Raw genomic sequence first — 22,134 nt, 5'->3', positions numbered from 1 at the left:
CTAAAGAGAGTATTATAGTTTTGTTCACATAACGGCTGTTTGTAACACCCAAAACTAAACGAGTTGGATATAGAGTCCGTCTGTGCAAGCTGTAACTTGAGTAAAAATTAAGATATCTTAATGAAACTTGCCACACTTATTTCTTGGCACCATAGGAAGGTTGCTTTCGAAAATGAGCAAAATCGGTTTTTTGTATATATCTCGCAAACCAATAGAGCTATATAAACCAAACTTTCTGCAGTCGTTTTTTTAGCCATTTCCTTATACAGTCCAAAAATGACAGAAATCGGATAATAACCACGCCCCCTCCCATACAAAGGTTAGGTTGAAAATTATTAAAAGTGGGTTAACTCCCTACCCAAAAACGTTAGAAACACTAAATTTCACATAAGAAATGGCAGATGGAAGCTACACTCATATTTTTTTTACAAAATGGAAAATGGGCGTGGCGTCGCCCACTTGTGGGTCAAAAACCATATCTCAGCAAATGCTCGACCGATTTCAATGAAACTTGGTTTGTAATAGTTTCCTTACATCCCAATGATATGTTGTGAAAATTAGCCAAATCGCTTCACAACCCATTCTAAAAATCGCCGAAATCGGACCATAGGTTTTCAAGGCCACATATATTGAACATGAGGACCTCGGTGCTTCTAGCCTAATATTAGGGTTTCCAACTTTCAATGGACTTTATACAATATATATGACGAATATGTGGGCCAAATTGTGTATTATAAAATATTAATAAAGTTAAATAAATTGCGAGAGTATAAAGCCTTCGATTACACCCGAACTTAGCCTTTCCTTACTTGTTATACTTATAAAACATGAGTGTACGAGTGACGCGTCATACTTTCACATCAATCACTTACTACTCCAGTGCCATTGCGCTTGCTAACAACTCGTATACGTATTTGTATAATATTTAATAATGCTTTGATCCGATTTGCTGCATATTTCCATATAAATATGTTAATATTTTTCATTTGACTCTTCGATCACTTCAATTGCTGCTACTTATGTGATTTGTGAAGAAAGCGCTTTTTTGTGTAATAAATTGTTTAATTTGTTTTATATCGATTTCCCACTGCAATTATTTATTCACCCCGCATTTCACTTTTTATATCACTCTGGCATCACTCTTCACCCGCCTTTCTGCGCTGTATCATACACGAACCATACAAATCGCTGCGCATTTCGAACTCTCCTCCGATTCATTCGTTGCCGTTTGCGATTTCTTAAATTCACATTTTCATATAATTTCCATTTCGAAGTAAATATTTTCAATTAAATTAATAGCAGCAACGAATGGTTTTTTTTTTTTTTTTTGTTAAGTTTGTTATTAAAAATAAATAAGTGTAAACAATTAAATGTTAATGAAAATGAATATAAAATCACAACTTGTAAATATGCGTGTAAATTTGTAAATAAATTCAAATAATTAAACCAATTAAGAAGCATTGTTGGAAATTAATGCGAATAGAAATGGTCAAATTGTCGCTCTTCGATTTTTCAATTGATCTGAATCAGATAAAACACTTGTGGATTAGTATTTATAGCCAACTATCAGCAACTAGACTAGCAATATCTGGACCTTTGAGGACCGTAGATGTCTTTTTTTCATGGCAGTTCCTTTCAAAGTGTAAATTTTGAAACAATTAAACATTAAATTTTAAACAATGAATTAAGACAAGTTTATTATTATATTTTTCGATAACAGAACATTTCTATTTCATTAATATCCAACAACCGTTAAATTCCTTACATTAAATGACCAGTATGAAGGGTGTTCCAAAGTTATGAAAGGTTCGGAGACGGTTGTGTTCTTGAGAGAATACGCTCAATTTTCTCACATTTCAAAAAATTTTGTATATTTTATATTATTATGATTAGTGAAGCTAATTAGTTAATTTCGAATAAATTTATAATAAAGAGAGCTTTTTAAGAAATAATATCCTTGAACTCAATCTAAAATTTTTTACATTAATTTTCGCAACCATTTCAAAACTCAAGAGATTTCGAAACGCCAGTAAATCATTCCGGATTCAACATTTATTCCACATAATCTTGAACATTTGGAACAGCCTTCAATGTAGTAAATATAAAATAAACGGTGTAAAAAAAGCAATTAATCAGTCGTTAATTAGATTTGAAATGTTAGTTAGTGTGCAAAAAGTCCCACAATACTCGTAATCCTAAAATTAAAAATCAAATATATATTTTTTATACTATACTTATATAAAGTAGTAGCGATAATCCATAGAATTCACTAACAAATTAATGGAATGGAATAATTCTAATCGAAATCATTGTGAGTGCGTAAATACATGTTTAATCTTAATCTTAGCTGTGTAACGAAGTCACCTTAGTTGCGAAGTCACAACCACACAATTACAACAACAACATTCACAGCCGTCAATTGTTTTTAAGCATTTCAAATGCCTCCTCGTAGTTTCTTACCACCCACATGTCACACCATCTTAAATATTCAACAACTTTCCATTTCAACCAAATCAGTATACCGTCTCACCGAAACAACAACAACAATGAAGACTTCAAGTCATTTTCACAAATCCCACTTCCCACGAAAAAGGAGCAAAAGAAAAAACAATTCAAACAAACAAGCTAAGCTAAAAACATATTCCAAATAAGATTCCACAACTAAATTTTAGTACTCAAACCTTAGACTATTGCTCGCCCCTCTTGCCACCACTCTATGTACTCTACTCCATAACCCCCCCGAAACCACTGACAAGCTAACTACTCGTATTACCAAAATGATCCATACGCAAAAATGAATGATGAACATGAAACAAAAGAAAACCGTTACAATAACGGTCATTGCAAAGCATGATGATTGCGGATAATTGGTTGTGCACAGTTTAATTCAACATATCACGGACGAACGGTGATAAAAGAAGGGTTGAAAAATGCATGCAACAATGCCAGGTTCAAGTCAACGACAGCGTCAGATTGCTACTCCATCGCGCGAGTGCACGAGTGTGTACTTCGTCAACAACGAATGCACACTTGGCACGAGAAACCCGTGAGACAAACACAAACCGCAGGAGATCGTATTTAGTTCGGCAGTTTCACGCTGTCGCTTGAACTGGGCCTCAAGTTGTTGCTGGTGTTGGGATTTCGGGCCACCCAATCACACAGTTACAGTTACTTGTCTTGCTTAGGTCAGAAGTGGGCAATTGTTGTTCTGAGGTTGCGATCGCGCAGTAACGCACCAATCCGAACGCAGGAATTAGGTTTTATTTTTTGTATCCAGTAAATAAAGAACTTTTTTTCTCGTGCTGTAAGATAGATTAATTGATTAATTATTAATAATATGTGATATGTATTGTTTACTTTTAAATGCTTTAATTAATACAAGTTTTCTATATTTATGCTATGAATAATATTCGTACAACAATGCAGTTTGTGTAATATACTAAATCAGTTTTTTTCCATAATTTGTTCACGAAGTGTTTTTGCTCCTACTTTGTCACGATTTCGATATATATTTTTCTCATTTCAAGTAAACTTTGCGTATTTTTCTAAGTAAAAGAATTAAACGAAAGCTCGGCCAACAAAGCAAATGGCATTCAAATTGAAACAAAAAATAAACGAATGACTTTTGCCGAATACTGATTGTGTGAAGTGGCAATAAATTGCCTAAAAAAATAAATTGTTTGGATTTTGTTTCAGTATCCATATTTTGAACCCAAATTGATAACCGATAGTTCAGGAACATGTCTTTCAAACAGAGTTGGAAAAAGCATAACATATTTTATTGTTTTTAAAAAGATTTTTTATTATTATTTATGAATTATTATTGGATTTATAACTACGTAAAACTTATTTCTTAAGCCTCAGACTCTTAAGCCATTAATACTGACAAAAAGGTGACCCCTAAGGAAGCCTAATGACACCAAATCGTAGCTCCAAGACACCAATCTTAGGAAGAGTAAGGAAAACCTTGTACTTGACTTTGAAACCAGTAAATTCTCTAAGGTATATTCGCAGATAGTGAAATATTGCCTTGAGATCATGATTGAGCGATATTCAAGTTACCTGTGAAGGAAATGAACTAGCCAGAATAGGCACCACGTTATAATTAGATATAGAGGTAATATATGGTACATGCTCGAATGAATCGACAAATATGGCATAGAGCCTAAATTCGTCGACCGACTTCCACTATAGCTACGTACCATAAACTTGGATAAGGATCTTCGTGCTTCCTGCTGAGGCCACAAATCAACTCTTCCTCTGTGTTCAAATATTTTTTTATATTGTACGTCTTTCTTTCGATTCCGCTCTTCACACAATCAATTTCGCCGACTCAAGTGTTCAAGATGAAAAATGTCGAATTAAAAAAGTCAAAACTCAAAACTCAAAACTCAAAACTTTTAATGCACAATTAAATAACTTTGTATATACACATATTTTTATGTATAATTCGAAAGTACCGTTATGCGCTTAACCGGTCAAACATGTTGGCGCAAAATGTCTAAACTTAACGAAACTAAAGTAATAAATCGCGTTAAAGTCAAAGTAACGCGCACATACTCACATAAAAATGCGACGATGAAAATCGAAATTTTTGCAAATACAATTTGTGCACAGAGTTGCAAATTGAATGAAAAGCCAACAACCATACCACACATTTGCATATGCGGCACGCAAACGCCGCGCCGCATAGTAATGGACGCTGCATATGCGAATGTGTGGCGTTGCCACTATGTACTTATTGTGTATGCGCCGCTGCATACATACAGTTAACAAACAAACACACTCGCACACAAACGTACGTACAATATTTGTGTAATTTTTGTGTCCTTCTAGGAACTTATTTCAATTGCATTATGTTTATGGTGGCCTCATCAGTTGTGTCAACCATACTTATCCTCAATTATCATCATAGAAATCCAGATACGCATGAAATGAGTGAATGGGTAATATTATATGCAAATCAATTCAAACAGTAAACCAATTTTTTTGATTTAAATTTTTCACTTGTTTTTTAACATTTATATATTTACTACAATACTACAATACAATAGTGCAAAATGCTACACACACGCCACACACATACACTTGCATTATACTCAAGCAACATAGCCACACACACACATTTATACAAAAAAATAGCAAAAATAATCCACACACACAAACATACTCGTATATGCGGTATGAAACCACGCTTAACACCGGCTCTGTGAGTCTCCACTGGAGAAGCGCATATTTCTATATAAAACAATTTCAATTTTGTAACATACATACATACATACATACACCACACCTTGAATTCTCGCTTGAGTGCTTAGTTCTGTTCGAAAAAGCGCCTCGCGCTAACCTCACCTAACGGCACTGATGCCCCTTAAGTGAACTGGGAAAATGCATTGTTTTATACTCCGGCGTTTTTATTCAAATAATTCACATATTTTTAAGGCATTCCACTCCAAAATCAAACGCAAGTCTACTTTCGAAATTGCATGCGCAAACAGAACGCAACACCAAACACCGTTACAAAACACACGAATCTGCCTGCAACACATACACACATCTCCACACACACACACACACACACCGCCGAATGTAATTAAAACTCGAAATTTTGCTTGCTACAAGTCATGATTACTTCTTTCTTTTGTTTTTGTTGTTTTCTGCGCTTTGGCAAATTTCTTACGAACAGTTTTCAATGCATTCACAATGTTGCCTCAACAGCTTTAGAACATTTTTTTTTTCATTATTATACGCAAGACTTTTTCTGGAACTTACTATTTAGTACTTTACTATACTCGTACATAGCTGTAAATATGAAATCTTATTTGTAAAAACATAAAATGTTAATAATCAAAAAATTTCCAAAACATCTTCGACGCTTTCTCGGCCCCAAACGCTGCTGCTGCCGGCTGTCTTGCCACTGTTGTTTGTTGCTGCTACAACGGCTGCTTCGCTTGGTGTCTTGGTGTCTTGGTGAACGCTCACTATCGCTAAATCGCTCTGTACTCGATTTCGTGCTCGATGTTTCCGCCTATACTCTATGCTTGTCCTTGTCTATCTATCTCTGTCTATCACTCTATTGCTGATCGAACGTTGGCGCGCCCGAACGTGTTTCGTTTTTGAAATAATATTCGACACCCATCGGCTGAAAACAACAACAACTATACATGTGTGGATGCATTTGAAACTACACAAACAACAAATAAAAATTAACGAACTAACTAAATAACTGAGTTGATATCGAAACCAATTACAATAATAAAAACAATAACAAACAAATTGATTGAAATTACACACACACACAATACATTTGCTGCCGCAACACTTACTATGTGCAATAACAAAAACAACTACAACAATAACAAAAAACAAAAAACAAAATTAAAATCAATTCCAAATTAAAACCGAAACTTAAACTAAAAACCAAAAACTGCATAACTAAAACCAAAACTGTACTAAACCGTCAATACCCGCACACTACTCTCTCCCTCTTTCTATCGCTGTCGCGTTCTCTCACACTCGCTGTGTACTCTACTACTACCGACCACTTGCAAAACCCCCAGATAAGAGTAATATTCCTTTATTGGTTACCTTGCATATTGCGGATGCAAAGACCGGGACAGGTCGGCTATGAATGCCCACCACCGCCGTCGTCATCGAGCTCCTCCAATGCCGGCGATAAAAAGCACCAGATGCAGAATGTCGAACTGAAAGAAAGGTAAGACTTCTTTTGATAATATACTTGCTCTACTCGGTTCCTCAAACCTTTTGGAGTGGTGAATCGAACAAATAACTGGTACGAATCAAAGTGATTATGCCATTTAGAACTTATAGGGTCACCATTTGTCAAGTAAAATTGAAATGATATCTTTGAGTTTTTTCAATGGGGTATTCTGTATTCTGTATCTTTAACGAATTATAAATAATCACAAACTGTGAATATGCTTATATGTACCTATTTGTGCACTTGTAAAAGTAATCAGTACAAATGCAATTTTTTCGCAAGCAGATCATCGAAATCGTTACTCGCCAATGTGCTGGATATTGACGATGACTTCCGTTGTAACCATCGCTGTGCCAGCGCCACGTTGCCCCATCAGCCGACCTATTATCGCGCCATGTATAGGTAAGTACATAAGCAATTGGTATTGGAGTTCACTGTAGGCTCGGAAAAGAAAGAGAAATTACTTGCCAATTTCATTAATTCTTAATATTTAAGCAGAAAATATTAATTGCTCACCTAATTTTAATAAAGTTCCATGTACTCAACATTTATACGATATTAAACCAATCGGAAGGACGTATATATTTTTATTCAATATACACGTATATCCACATAACAGAAAACAAATAAAATTTTAAATTCCCGTTAGTTTTTGAACACATCGCGTATATGTATGTATGTATATAGAGTTTAGGAGAAAAAGTAAACCTATTCCACTCATTGCTCCTTTGACAGCCTTATGTTACAACTTGAAAATTGGCGAAAAAGCACTACAACTACGCCTCTTCCTTTTTAAACTACATTAGATTCTTTTCATATACGTTTACAAAAGGTAAATCCATTAATGACGGGTCAAAGGCGGACGTTTGAACTTCCGGTTGATTTATAAATATATAAAATTGGTCCATATATTCACTTAACACCTATATATACGATATAAAGATTTCCGTCCTTGTAGTTGATTGTAATGGACGCACAATTTCGTCTAATAACGGTTTTTGAATTCAAATGTAACATTAATACCGGATAATACTCTTAAAACCTGTTTTTTGGTATCAAAGAATGGGGTTACACTAACACCCAATCCCTTTTTTATCTGTTTTTTTTTTTTCAATATACCAAAACCTATGTTACTCAAAATATTATATCCCGGGAACCAGACGGCCGACAATTTACACACTTATCTTTTGAAGGTTTGAGTTGACTGTAAAATATATGGACCTTCGCAAATTTGCAGCATACCTCGTACGGTCCAATTTTGTTCATTCAACTAAAGGTAATGTCACGCCCATAAGCCAATTTAATGTTCTCATTTGTGCTAACAAGAAGAGTGCATCATAGAAGAGTCAAAGTAGTTTGCATAGTCAAAAAGCAATTTAATTTATGCGAATAATGTCAATGAAATCCGTATTGATTGGGCTTGTATACCAGTGACTGATATTCCATCGCTTTTCGCAACCAACAACAAATTCCGCACACACAATACCCCATGTACACCTTAACACACATCCGTAGAACGTAGAACATTTGTGTTTTCTTTGCATCTTTAATATACTTCCATTTGCAGGCAAGGCGATGACGGCAGCGTCGGTCCGGTGGGCCCCGTCGGCCCCGTTGGCCCGGTGGGCGATGCGCGGATGCACGAGGCCATGTCGCACACCTGCCTCAGCTCATCTGCCGAGTATGAATTGGCGCTTATCCTTAAAGAACTGCGATGGATCACAGATCAGGTGAGGCGTATAAATTGACAACAATCTGCCGTCCTTAACGACACTTGGGCTCCCCTTCAAACGTGTGACATACTGGTGCGTGCCCCACGTGCGCCGGTGTGTCAAAAATGTATGACACTCACAGAGCGTCGCCAAGTGAAGCGCACACAACATGAGATAACGGTTCTCATTGATAGTCTATTGTTTTCGATTCTAATGATGTCATTCATAAGATTTACGATTGACGCCGCTGAGATACCGATTTTGCAATGACATGCGGGCGCCAAGGAAGCACAAGTGCCACCTTCATGTGTATGAGTTTGTAGCAGCACGCCTCGCTTCACAGTGAAACGATGACTGTCGAGTTTTCGTGAAGAGCTGTATGCATGCCATGCAGAGAAAATTTAACTTCAAAATTTGAGACGATATATTATACTCCTTAAACCGGAATAAGTTCGAGAAAATACTGATTGAGAACATACCATCTGAAATTTGACTCAAATTAGTAGAATCTTTATTGCTTCCACAGTTATCAATATCCCGTCGCCGATGACAACATCTGAAAATGCGACTCTGGCAGTGATCACGATAAAGATTATGCGAGCGCTATATATAGACCTGCCGAGTTAAATGAGAAAGTTTTTTCTCTTCATCGGGCTCAACTTTTTTGACATTACTTTGATTTTGAAATTTCTGCATTTTCCTAAAGGGTATTTGGTGGTGAGCGCTGGGGCAAACGCGTACCCTTGTTTGAGTTCGAAGATGTGATGCTTTGTTTACGCTATCAATGTGTCAAATCATGAATATTTCAATAGATCCATTGCATCACATGTGAAGATAATCTAATTTTCGTGTCAAAGAGTGGCTGTGGGCCAACGGTATCTGGTTTAGTGCTTACACATATTCAGACAAAGAATAAGTAGCAATACTTTAGAGATTTCCAAGGAATTTGTCAAATGTTAAGCGCTGAATATTTAAGATGACTTCAATATTGATTATGGAATTGTAGAGTAAGGAAGACTGAAGAATTTGAAAGCGATTCTCATCTCCTATAAAAATCATTTTTTTATCGATTTAAAGTTTACTTTACTTATATGGTTTAACCTGATGATGACTATGCAACTCCTCCATGAGGTTAATCGCCAGCATAAAAGAACTCATGCGTATGGCTGCAGATAAAGCGCTCTTTTATTTTACTTCAACAATTCTTTCAGAACGATATTGAACTTATATCATATTTTTTCCTTCCCAATTTCACTTTCAGCTGAAGAAAGAGGACGAAACGGGCGATGTAACGCGCGATTGGAAATTCGCAGCGATGGTAGTTGATCGCTTGTGCCTTATAATTTTCACGCTGTTCACAATAATTGCCACACTGGCCGTACTCTTCTCTGCACCACATTTCATTGTGAGTACTCCGTCGAATGACTATATACCCGACTAAATGCCTTCTTTTGCTTTATTCTGATACAAATTATTTCATTTTGCAACTTCTCTTACACAGTTCCCATAATCTGTGTCAACATCGAAAGTCTGACAACTACAGTACCAACCTTTGGTTCAGGCGTCAACGCAGAAAGCTACGATTACAATCAAGAAACTCTTACTCGTCGTTTTTATGTTCCAATGTGAAATGTTAACGGAGCGTTTTTCAACCTCAACAACTTGTACGAAAACAGCAATACTTGTAGCAAAACAAAAAACAAATGCAAATAACAAAAACAAAATGTGCCTCAGTCAACGAAAGAAAAAGTGTAATTTTATGCCGAAATTGTAACAATTCTTAGTTTTACGCAGTAAATGATAACAGATAACGATAGTCATACTTGTCTTGCTTTTTATTTTCAGTTTCTGAGTGAACCAAACACATAACACTACCATTAGGTTAAATTAATCTGGTAGGTCAAAAACCCACACATAGACTGATTTTCGTTATTTTCGATACCAGATGGAGTGCTGGCACGTAGTCAATGAGAAGTTAACGTTTAAAACGCCTGCCTTTGACGCGAATTTAAAAAGGTGATGTGGTTTCGCTAACGAGATCTCTTCCAGATTATCGTACTGTGAAGCCCCAAAGCACTGAAGCCGTGACTCTGCAGGACAAGCAAACAAGAGTTGTTCCATTGTTTCTCTGGTACCTTGCCCTTGACATTTCCTTTCCCCATCTTGTAGGCGCACCCCGCCACCAGACAGTGAGTATGCCGACGATGTTTCTACATTTTGTTCCATCAAGCGTCAGTAGGAACTTCGTGTGTTTCTGATCTACCGCTTTAAACATATGTAACTTTTACGATTTTGCATCCCGGTAGATCCTTCTTGTACCATTAGATTAGGCTAGGTTAAACTGTTAGGCCAATACGCCACACATAGACCTATTTAGGTCCTTTGCGATACCAGATGGAGTGCCGTCACGTTGTCCACGAGGAGTAGTCATCCTTTACCTCTTGTACCATTACTCATATAGGATATTTCTAAACCAATTATTTCAATGAAGAAGTTCTGTCTTAACTTCAATTACATCTAACTCACTTAACATTTTCCTCACGATTACTGAGATGATTGGGATCCCAAAAGATCCTCCATGTTTTTTCTAAAAAGGCTCTCGAAATGAAACTAGAAATGTCATTTTCAGACCCTTCGTGGTCTAAAAAGTATACTGAGTATTTGAAGATAATAGTATTTGAGGTTAAATATTATCGACAGATTTTAAGAAGATGTACTGTGCTAAGGTGTTTGGTTCACATTCTGTTTTCTTTACATTCTTTATTTCCTCTTAAATACTTAGACACTCTTTTGTTTGAACTAAGTTGAATTGGATATAAGAAAAAACGGCAATAATTAAAAGTGAATAAGAATTCGCTGTGATAAGTAAAAAAATTGCTGGTGTAAAATGGTGCGTGAGGAATTTAATTCGGATGTAAAAATATGTCAAAAATACACTATAAGATATGTGTGTGTAATTCAAATGTGTAACGGATGTAATATACAACTATAAAGCAAACTCGAAATCGACGCAAAGAAACAGAGACCCCTGCTATGAAGATAAAACTCAATAATAAGCTACCAAATGTTGGAGTAATCTTGTATTTCGACGTTGAACCGATTTCGAGTGGCTTATAGTTGCAAATTTTATTTGGATTTATGAGCATAGAGAATGTGATAAATGAAAATGAAAAAACAAAATTTAAAATATGCGCAAATAACTGTATATGAGGCAGAGAGATGTGGAAATTTCCAAACTATTCACAGTTATATTTCCAACTATGATACAAACATGCTTGTGAAAGTTGCTAAGTATCAGCAAATCTACTAGAATGCTTCAGAACTATTTAGGCTATAGATTTATGAGTCAGTGCAATTAACATTACATACATACAATGCTCACACCTGTGCGGCTGCTGCAACGGCAGTATGCCGCACCCTCCCCCTACTTCGTAAGAACACTCAACTCATGCTCAAACCGAACCCGAACATAAACCCGACCCGTTGCCAACGACGCAAAATAGAGAAATCTGCGAAGAATAAATAAATTAATATATCTATTGTACTTAATATCGAGAAAGTATAAAGTTAACTATTTTATAAAGTAGACAAAGGTATGAAGACATTATATTACCTAAGAACTTGTTAACGAGAATAATGATGCTCCATATACAAACAAACATGCAATACATACAATACAATAACAAATACAATTGTGAGAACACAAGTAATAAATTGAAATAATTAAAGAGAAAACGAAAAAGCATAAAAACCAATAAATAAAGTTGAAAGAAATTAAAACAGAAAACAGAAAACTGAAAACTGAAAACACTTAAATACATTTGAAATATAATATTATTAGGACATTAGGCAATATACTTATGTACGAGTTTAAGACACAATTACGGTTGATGCATTAAATAGCAATAAGTCGTTGAATTACATGCGTAGCCAATTGTATATTACAAAACGTTTTGATGCAATTTAAACAGCAAAAAGTTAACAAATTTCGTGCGTAGACTCTAACTCTTAAGATATATATTTAATAAAAAACAAAACAAATCACAGCGAGCGAAACATGAGTAGTAATTAAGTGTAGAAACGCATGAGAGTGCGCTTAGGAATCTTGAATTAAAGCAATCATAATGAAAACCATGAAAACCATTGCAAATGGCAATAGATTTACGAATGTGGAATGTATGTATGCCTAAATCTTAACAGCTATAAATTTGATTGGAAATATTCCGCGAGTAAATTTTGTGTTTATAAAAATTTTTATATTTTAGGTTAGATTATCACTTCTGGGATGCACGAACGAAAGAGTAAGATACACTATGCCTAAAGACAAACTCAGAGTTTCAGGAGACGGTAGGTTCCTACTTACACCATTCTGGGCTCGATTCTAAATGAACTATGTATATCGGATTTGCGTTTCATTCACACAGAAAGTGGAAAATTGTTTCCTTATTCCCTCTTCTTCGCAGCCGCGGCATATCCTTTTTTATCACATGTTCTCCAAATGATCAATATCTCGTTATATGAAGTACTCCGAAAATAATTTACCTGGACCTATTATATAAGTCCCTAGTTCTTGTTTTGTCATATCTGTTCTTTGTACTCAGCTAATTGTTCAATTTGAGTAATGAGCGCCCTTTTGATGATCCCTAGCGGGCATTGCCTGAACTCTGCCTCGGATTCGTTTAGAGTGTGGAGTTTATCTTCCTGCGAACTCAATGTCTTCTTGCAGTTTTGACTGCGCTGAAATTAATCTTTGGCGACGACAAGGCAAGGAGCGCCGCTGAGTTTGGTAGACGAATAGAGAAGTAGATGCCAAGGTCATCGGAATATACCCACGAGCCTACTCAGTAGTCCATTTTGGAACCGTTGGTATCCTGTAGACTGAGATGGTCTCCTCCTCCCCTACTAAGCCTCTTCTCCATTCCCGGCTTGATGGTATCCTCACCTGGAAGCAACTATTGAAGTCCAACTTTTGCAGAATTTAGTCTGATTTATTAACGTTTGTTTTGAGCTACCTCAGAACATCATTATGTTTCTTCTCTTTTGGTTCTTTTGGTTCCAACCACCTAAGATCTTAATTTATATGGCAGAATATGCTACTTTCCGTATGTAGACGTCTATGGGTAATTGATGCAGAAGCACATGAACACATGAATTTATAGCACTTGTCAGCCCCGCACAGACTCTCTGTATTCCGTTTAGTTTTCTATTTTCTGGATATTCTGGATAAAACACAAATTTCTATTAAACCAACTATTAAAATTCACAATGATAGGCATACATACATACACACACGCACACATATGAATGGCAAATATTTTTGCATTTGAATTGGAAAACGATAAACAATAAAATTTCTATTCACTGAACATTAGCATAGTTATAGGCGCAGCAAACCATATGCCATACGCATAGTCACTCACATACATACATATACATATATTGTAGTTACGAATATATACATACATATTTATATATAAATAGCGAATTGGAAATTATTTGTGTCACATTGACATGCTTTTGTATCGACAAACAACAAATAGCCAAATAGCCAAATACATACACACATCCATATATAGTACGCATAGTACGTTGCGTTAGCGTTGCAAGCAAACAAACATACATACGTACAAGTACATATAACGGTACACGCATATACATATAGCTAATTGGAAAACGAGCGAGCAACAACAGCGCTAGAATTACATTAGCATACAAGCATTAGATATATATATATATACAAATATATTATAATATATATAAAATAAATATGGCAAATCGCAGTCAATAGATGATAATGCACAAGTTTTAACGGTTCAACACAAACACAGAAATAAATGATACATAAATATATATAAGTATGTAAGTATAAACGCTTTGAATGAATGCAACGGTACATGTTGAAACGAGTCATTAGTTTAGACACGCTAATTATTATGATTTCTATTACCGTTAGTTGCAGTTAGAGCAGCTGACAATTAGCTAGTACTAAATCGAGAATATTGCAATAACACACAAACACACTTTGTACATACATACATACAGACACGGCAAGCACTGCTAACTGCTGAGCTGAGCTGAAGCATTTCACCAGCTCCCCAATTATGAGTTTGTAAATATCCCCCCACCGTAAACGCGAGCTAATCTCCTTCCCTGCACAGCACACACACACACACACATATGCGTACTACAGACATACTACACATACATATATAGAAATATATAGTATATAGTATATAGTATATAAAAAGAATTAAAAACTTAAACAAAGCAATAACACACTGAGCAAAATTGTACTCGTTCACCAGTGCAAATCAATGTGTTGAATTTGAATGCGAGAAAACAATGGTCTTCCTTAAAATTAAATTGTAACATAGACGTAACGTAAGCGCATAATATGCAATCAAAAGCAAATAATATAATATACGAGTATAGTACATACATACGTACATTATGCGAGTAATAAGTAAAAATAAGTAATAAATACGTAGACGTAAGCAAAAGAGAATATTCGTGAAGTGTTTTTAATTTCGATTGGCAAACTTGCTTTAAATTTGGCGAGAGAGTATATATGTATCACAGCACGCACTTGCTTAGAAAACAGTTGCGGCTATGGCGCAACAACAACAAAATCTATAGAATATATAGGTAATAATATTTATGTATGACACTTTCGATAAATTTATATTTTGCTGGACCCACTATTGACATTTCGGTCGTACTAACTTAACATTGAATGACCTCCATATCTGCTCAACTACACCCTGTAGGAAATAAGTCGAGTCTCGAGTGGGAAAATCTCGTGAAATATTCAGAATGCGAGTGCGTTGGTAATATCTAGTTCCATTTTATCCAAGTAATTCCCTGAGAAATGATAAAAGTCATTAATGAAAGATTATAGCTTTTGCTGCAGGATTATCACATATATGTACATGCTGATAAGAACCCAATTTTTTCCTTAGATACAAATCTACCAATTTAAAAAGAGACTAATGTTCATCAAACCTTTATTAGTCTAACTTGTTTAGCAAATCTCAAAGAACACGACTTGGAAACTCCTTAACTACTAACTACTATATAACCCATGTCCAGCAATTAATCAAATACTGAACTTACGAATGGTTGAGATTTCCGTGATGTTCATCATCCTCTCTTAAGTGTATATCCTTGATTAGTACTGAAGCCAATAATGAATTTCGTATAACCTTTAGTCCAGATATAATCCAGTATAGTGCTAAGCGTAATGTTGTATGCCCAAAATACAACTCCTGCTCCTACGAAGTGTTACGCGCTTTAACCGCAAAGAAGTGGCAGCTATCCGATAAGACCAAGACCAAGTTCTATACATAGGCGTTTCTTGAGATTACAGTATCCAATATAGAGTCCCGCCAGTACCCAGAATTTACTCCTTGCGAGGTTTATTAGAATCCTAAACCTTTTGGTATTGCATCCTCCCAGTAATATTTTTGCCTGTCATAAACCGGGTACCCGCTGACAGTGTCTTTTTCGTTTTGATGTCTCCTCTACCCGGAACATCTCCATCTTACTATTTATAACTCAAGAACGACTAGACCGATGCATAGATAATAAAAAATGAAAAATTCTAACAATTGTCCAGTCGATTGGTCTCGTTCATTCTTTGGTTATGATGTACAAAGTTCGACGAAAATCCTTATAACCTAACAAAATTAAATTACTATTTTTCTGTACTATTGAGATACTATTGATTATTCAAGTAAAATAATGAAAATTAAAAAAAAAACTCTCCCCACAATTCAATTCTCCAATGACCCTGAATTGTTGCGTTTTTTCATCAATAATTTCAAGATAAAAACATAATTGAAAAGTAGTTTATATTCACTTAAAGTGGAATATATTCGCGAAGCCCCAACCACTGTTCCGTCTCTAAACGGAACCAAATTTATTCATGAAACGTTGGATCGCAATGTAAGGTGCCTAATAAAAGCCCGTTGAATTAGTAGATTTCATTTAAATTACCGTAGAACTGGTTGAACTGTTAATTTTAGCTGCACTTATATTAATTTGGAAAGGGTGGCTTTCTTATGGCTTTCTTCATTAACAAGTTAGATCGCTTAATGTAATTGCTAAAAACTTGAAAAATAAGTAAATAAATTAAAGTTCGTACACATATACAAACATATCTGAAAACAGTAAATTCGTCAGCGACAATATGTCTACATGTTTAATTCAACTGTTTTTTCTAAGCCAAATAAGTATAGTGTTTCGTAAAATAAGCCATTTTGTGCATGAATGACAATCGTTTTGTTCAAATTCAAACAGAGGTTTCCCATTTATTTCGTGGCTTTGGAGCTACGCACCAATTTTATAAAAATATTTTATTTTTGTTTTTGTAAAAAAGAACACTGCAAGTACTGAAGCGATTGCAGGGCCAACTACGAATTTCCATTTATTTTTTAGAAAACTATTAAGTAAATAAATTACTTAAGTATATATAAAGATTAAGTAGAATGCCAAGAACCTCAACTAAATTCGGTTTCTTCTTCAACTACGTAGATTTGGCGACTACGAAGAAATAACACAAGCGCGAGTGAATTTCGTATAACTTAAGTGTAGAAAATCTAGTACTTAAAATCGCAATATTTAAGCGCTAACTGGCCAACACACATACATACACACACACACTTGTTTCCACATTTGCCAATCGCGTTTCGACGACCTCCCTTCATCCAACTCACTTTAATGCCACGCATTGCCGCTTCGCAGACTTCCTTCGTCTTATGTTTTCATCAAATTGTTAACAACTAGTCTTAAGCCATACAAACATACATACATACATAAGTAAGTATGGACTCTTATGTAAGTAAATATATGTAAGTATAAGAATAAGCATGTGAATACTAGCACTATACTATACTATAGGTTAAATGCTTCAAACTGCTTTCTGCCTAACCTAATTGGTCTAAAACCACTTATTAAAACAAAAAAAAAAACAAAAAAAAAAAAACAATAAAAACTAACTAATTATTATTACGCTAAATAACGGATTATGAAACGAAAATGCTACAACAGTTTGTATGTATGTATACTATAATATTCAAAGCAAAACCCAAAATGACAACAACAAAATTGTGTAAAGCAAATATCTAAATTAAATATGTAAGCGAGAATTTTAACAAAAAAACAATAGACAACAACAAGAAATAAATACAAAACCAAAAACAAAAAGAAAAAACGAAGCATTTTAAAGCCATCATAGGAAAAAGTATATAAAGAAAAACTAATAAAATACAACAACATCGCATATGAAAATCCAAAGCAAAAGCACACACAAGCTGTTCAGTAACTTACGAACCATATACCTACATACATACATATATGTAAGAATATAAATCACAAAACATAAATAATAATTGTCATTTTGCATTCCTATGTAATTAAAGAAAAATTTTCAATTTCCTAAAATATTCCCATAAAATAAATTTAAAAAAAAATATTTTTTTGTTTTCAAAACCTATTTTCCAATACAAATTAGTACTATATAATTTCATTGACAAGTGTTACAGGCGTTTGTGTTTCAATGCTCATCTAATCCGAAACAGTTCGCGCTCGCTTTCTTACCTTCTTCGATGAAGCCCAAGTTTATAACAAGCTGTATCTTGGGTCTCAATAAGTCATTCTTGAGGCATATCTTTCTGGAATGGAACACGAAACGTGTTTTTTCTAAAGGCATGTCCTTTTGCTCCGCCAGAGCACTTCACTACTCGCGACTTTGCTCGGAAATTTGCTTACCAATCGATATATACCAACACAGTGACACTTTCTAATCTCTAGAAATATTTAAAGTTTCAACATTTTGTTTTTCTTATTTTTTTATATATTAATTAAAGACCATCAAGGAACATCATAGAAAATCGCTTACAAATATACATAATCGAAACTGCGCTGATTGTTAAATAGGAAAGAAACAGCTATCCTGCGATCCGACAGCTCAATCGCATAAAAATCGAAACCACAACAATACGTTTTTATGAAATAGTCTTAAGTGAACATTTTAGAAAACACCAAACTCGAATAAAAAACGAGAAAGAAAGAATAAAAGAGAATTACTAAAATATTAACTTTACAGTTAAAAACTCAAAGAATTAAAAAACAAAACAAAATGCAAATTAAATTCAACAATCAAACCAAGTATTAACAACAAATGCATAAACAAATATGGTTGTAAAAATTAGAAAATTAAAATTTGAGAATCAATATAAACTATAAAAGTAAACACAAGACAAATATATATATTATAAAATATCAGACAGAACAAGCAGAAACAACAAGCTAAACTATGATTGCAGAATAACAAGTCAAACACTGAGTTATTGTATTAGCCCTAGTACATACATACATACTTACACACATGCATACATAGTATTAATTTAGATTAAGCATTAAGGTAATAATGAATTTCAATTGCGGTGAAAAGGCACAATAAAAATTAAAAACGCAGCATACAATTCTTTGGCTTATTTATTATGTACAGGATGGGTGAATATATGAGAAACAATTTCACGCAGGCAATTTCACTTACTTGAACCAAACTAGTTGAATAAAAATCCACGGAAGTTTGTCATCAGCGTGTTGGTTGAACCGCAAGACAAGACTCTTAATAGAACTTACGGTTCTTTGTAGCTACAAAACTCGTGCTAGTCGCCGTACATAATAAGGAATCGCAGGTATAATTCATAGACGGCTTAAGCCACTAAATTTGTCTATAGGAAATATTTTTGTTTTCAAAACTTTTATTGTTTTTGTAGAACTTGTTCAACAATGATTTCGAATACAACTAATTCTCACTTCAGGGATAAAAACTATTCTTCCACTTCTTTTTACTCTTAGGGCCCTCTGGTCGCACTGCACGCGGTATATACTCCTTTTGGTGTTGATCCAATCTGCGTGCCCAAGGATTTATGTCCAACTCAAAGAAGCGACGTTTCGCCTCCATTTGTCTAGTTTTGTTATCAATCTTATAAATCTTCTCCCAAAGATAGATTTCTGGTGTAGCTAAATGTCGGGGCCGATTGGACATTAAATTCTTAAATACACGTTCTAAAAATTCGCGCTGCTCCGCATTTTCATAATCAGCTATGTACTTGACATCTGATCCCAAATAGGGGTGTAATTCGCTCCCTGCTCTATGGATCTGCGGTGCATTTATATAGAAGCGTATAAGGTATCGCAGGACATCTTCATTGAAATCAACAACTTGACCAGAATCACTTATTTCACCATAGAGTTGCATCTCGGCAGTTCCGCGACAAAAATTGACTTTCGGATTCTCGTCTACATGATGCGAGTGCACAAGCAATGTGTTTAACTGGTATTCGTAAAATGACCAATCACGTCCATTCGTCAAAATGGTTTGTGTATTCATCGGATAGGTAAGATCGTTAAAGGTATTGAAACCGTTGTAACTAGCTTGCGCCAATAACCAAGCATAGCTACTCTGAATGGCATGAGTATGTAAAGCCTCTTTGAAATCGTCAACTCCATATGTGTCTGGTCTTATCTGAAGAAAAGCGCGCGACTGATAAGAAATGTTTCCAAAAAGATTTCCGCTGCCAGGCCAGAAGCCTTAAAAAAAATTAAAGTATGTATTTGTAAAAAAAACATTAGTTCTTGGTCTTACCTGGAATACTTGTTAGGTGTTGATGGCTACAGACATATCCCAGTGTACGTGGATCATAGTTAAAACGTGGTATAGTTTTCGCTAAGTCGGCGTTTATTGATTCCGATTCTGTTTTCCAAGGAGTAAGTTGGTTTCGATGACGTAGCGCAAGGAATGGCTTCCCTGAATATTGCATGAGACGGTTATAAGGATCGTTTGCCATTTCTTTTTGCCATTTGCGACCACTTTTGCTCTTCACAACGTTTTTGGGAGGATTTATTCCACCCACTGACCAAAAAGCTTCATGTCTTGGACTGTAATCAATTTCTGTTTCTTGGACATGCAGAAAATCACTTGACAACACATTAATTAAAGTCCGGTTAACTTGTTCAACAATAAGCCGGGCGAAAATATTTTCCCTTTCTTGTGGTTCAATATTCGTTGTATCTGGATATGCGTGACTAGAAAAAATATATGAACATAGAAAAATTTAAGACTTTATGACACAACTTACTTAAAATAATCGTGTACAAATTCAATCGCTTCTTTGATATCTGCTGTAATAGTTTCGGTGTATGTTTCAAATTTTTTGTGGTCTGCTTGAGGGTTCTCTTGTGTTGGATTCTCTTTAACCTTAACATCCTCGTAAATGGTGCGTGTGTAGTGCTGCATGGCGGGCAAACAATTGTATGGCATCTTAGAGTCACTCAAATTTACCACCTTGAATCCATAATAACGAGGCATGTTAATCTTGATGAGCTTCTCTTCCACAGTTGGTACTTTTCGTATTTCCTCATGCCAACTTTCAGTTTCACGCCCTTTGCGTGCCTTAAATGATAAATCTTGTATTTCGGGATATATTGGCTGATCGGAATACTCGGTGTTATCGCGTGCATAGCTTGCTTTGGCTGTTGTTGCTACTGTTGACTGTGCCCGAGATGTAAGGCACGGTGACGTACAAAGTATCTGCAGTTTCCTACAGGTTTCCCTTCTTACACCCAAATTTAACATCTTAATTCACAAAATCCTATTCCAATACCACCAATTTGTACGAGCCTAACTTTTTCCTTCAGGATGACTATTGGTTAGGTTATGAAATAACAGCTGATGAAAATTACTGATGTTGCCATATGTAATTTTTATTGAGTTTTTGTTTTGAAATAACAACGCCGTTCCCTTAGACCCCTTTCACACTGGCAATTTTTGTCGCGGCAATTCTTAGTTTTATAGGAGACGGGGCGACGAGGAGAGGAGAATCGCGCCGAGGCTGCTGTGTTCAGGCAACACGCTTTGTGTTCTTATGTGCTGAACACATAGAAGACGACAAGCGACGAGCGACATCTGTCAAATATTAAAATACACGCGTTCTTATGGGCACAGATTTTTTGACAACAGCACGACTTCACGACAAAAGGGTTGAAGTCTTCGCTGTCGCCAAATTAGAAATGTTTCTAATTTTGTCGACGACAATGGCCGCTGTAGAGCTGCCACTAATATGTGAAATGTAAAATTATTCTAAGTTATAACAAGTATCACGTTATTTTGCCAGCAGAAACGTAAAATAACTTTGATATATGATTTATAACAACAATTATTATTATAACAACAATCGATTATTTAAAACAAATAAATCGACAATTTTTACATTTTTTTTCACAAATAATTTCACTTTAAACTAAATATGTAAATTTTATTGAAATGAAAGTTTTTAGTACGGCAACAATGAAATTGCTGTTTGATATGTCGCTGCCGTCTTCAAAATGTGCAAGACGCTGGCTTCAAAGCGACATTTGTGATCAGCCGTCGCTACGTCGTGTCGTGTCGTCGTCTTTGTGTTCAGCACTTTATTCGTAACAGTTCGCTGCTACGTAACAGTGTTGCATTTGCACACATTTTAAAATTATTGTTACAATATATTTGAAAATTTGAATATAATCATTTAATTTTGTATTTAATTTGCAAATACATATAGAAATATGCATAATATAATTAAAATGTGCTAGAAAATTGAGAATAACGATAAATATTGATATATATTTTTTTGCTTGGAAACGATGCGTACAAGA

General features: G+C 35.1%; 2 protein-coding genes across 4 annotated transcripts in view; one reads left to right on the top strand and one right to left on the bottom strand.

The window, feature by feature from the left end:
- LOC105217633 (neuronal acetylcholine receptor subunit alpha-7) overlaps nt 1-18,516 on the top strand; it is a 66,984-nt gene extending 48,468 nt beyond the window's left edge. For all 3 annotated transcript variants that reach the window (XM_054230884.1, XM_054230885.1, XM_054230883.1), the window contains 6 exons: nt 4,837-4,946; nt 6,561-6,715; nt 7,007-7,123; nt 8,289-8,451; nt 9,695-9,838; nt 9,935-18,516. In XM_054230884.1, coding sequence (XP_054086859.1) covers nt 4,837-4,946; nt 6,561-6,715; nt 7,007-7,123; nt 8,289-8,451; nt 9,695-9,838; nt 9,935-9,943 — 698 coding nt within the window. In that variant the 3' untranslated portion in view covers nt 9,944-18,516. The remainder of the gene's footprint in view (nt 1-4,836; nt 4,947-6,560; nt 6,716-7,006; nt 7,124-8,288; nt 8,452-9,694; nt 9,839-9,934) is intronic.
- Nucleotides 18,517-19,182: 666 nt separating this feature from the next.
- LOC105217634 (39S ribosomal protein S30, mitochondrial) lies at nt 19,183-21,185 on the bottom strand. Its single transcript, XM_011192723.3, has 3 exons — nt 20,583-21,185; nt 20,090-20,529; nt 19,183-20,034 (listed from the first exon to the last, which is right to left on the bottom strand). The coding sequence occupies exons 1-3, from the start codon at nt 21,077-21,079 to the stop codon at nt 19,259-19,261; spliced, it is 1,713 nt and encodes a 570-aa protein (XP_011191025.1). The 5' UTR covers nt 21,080-21,185; the 3' UTR covers nt 19,183-19,258.
- Nucleotides 21,186-22,134: the final 949 nt, after the last annotated feature.

This window comes from Zeugodacus cucurbitae, chromosome 5 (genome assembly GCF_028554725.1).
Source record: "Zeugodacus cucurbitae isolate PBARC_wt_2022May chromosome 5, idZeuCucr1.2, whole genome shotgun sequence".
NCBI classification, from domain to species: domain Eukaryota; kingdom Metazoa; phylum Arthropoda; class Insecta; order Diptera; family Tephritidae; genus Zeugodacus; species Zeugodacus cucurbitae.
This window is presented reverse-complemented; position numbering and strand designations above follow the sequence as displayed.

What these genes read in the sequence shown, in the direction of transcription:
- LOC105217634 (XM_011192723.3), bottom strand. Translation starts at nt 21,079, where the DNA reads ATGTTAAATTTGGGTGTAAGAAGGGAAACCTGTAGGAAACTGCAGATA. An exon ending in TTTGTACACGATTATTTTAA is followed by an intron (nt 20,530 to 20,582) that starts GTAAGTTGTGTC and finishes TATTTTTTCTAG; the next exon opens with TCACGCATATCCAGATACAA. An exon ending in ACACCTAACAAGTATTCCAG is followed by an intron (nt 20,035 to 20,089) that starts GTAAGACCAAGA and finishes ATTTTTTTTAAG; the next exon opens with GCTTCTGGCCTGGCAGCGGA.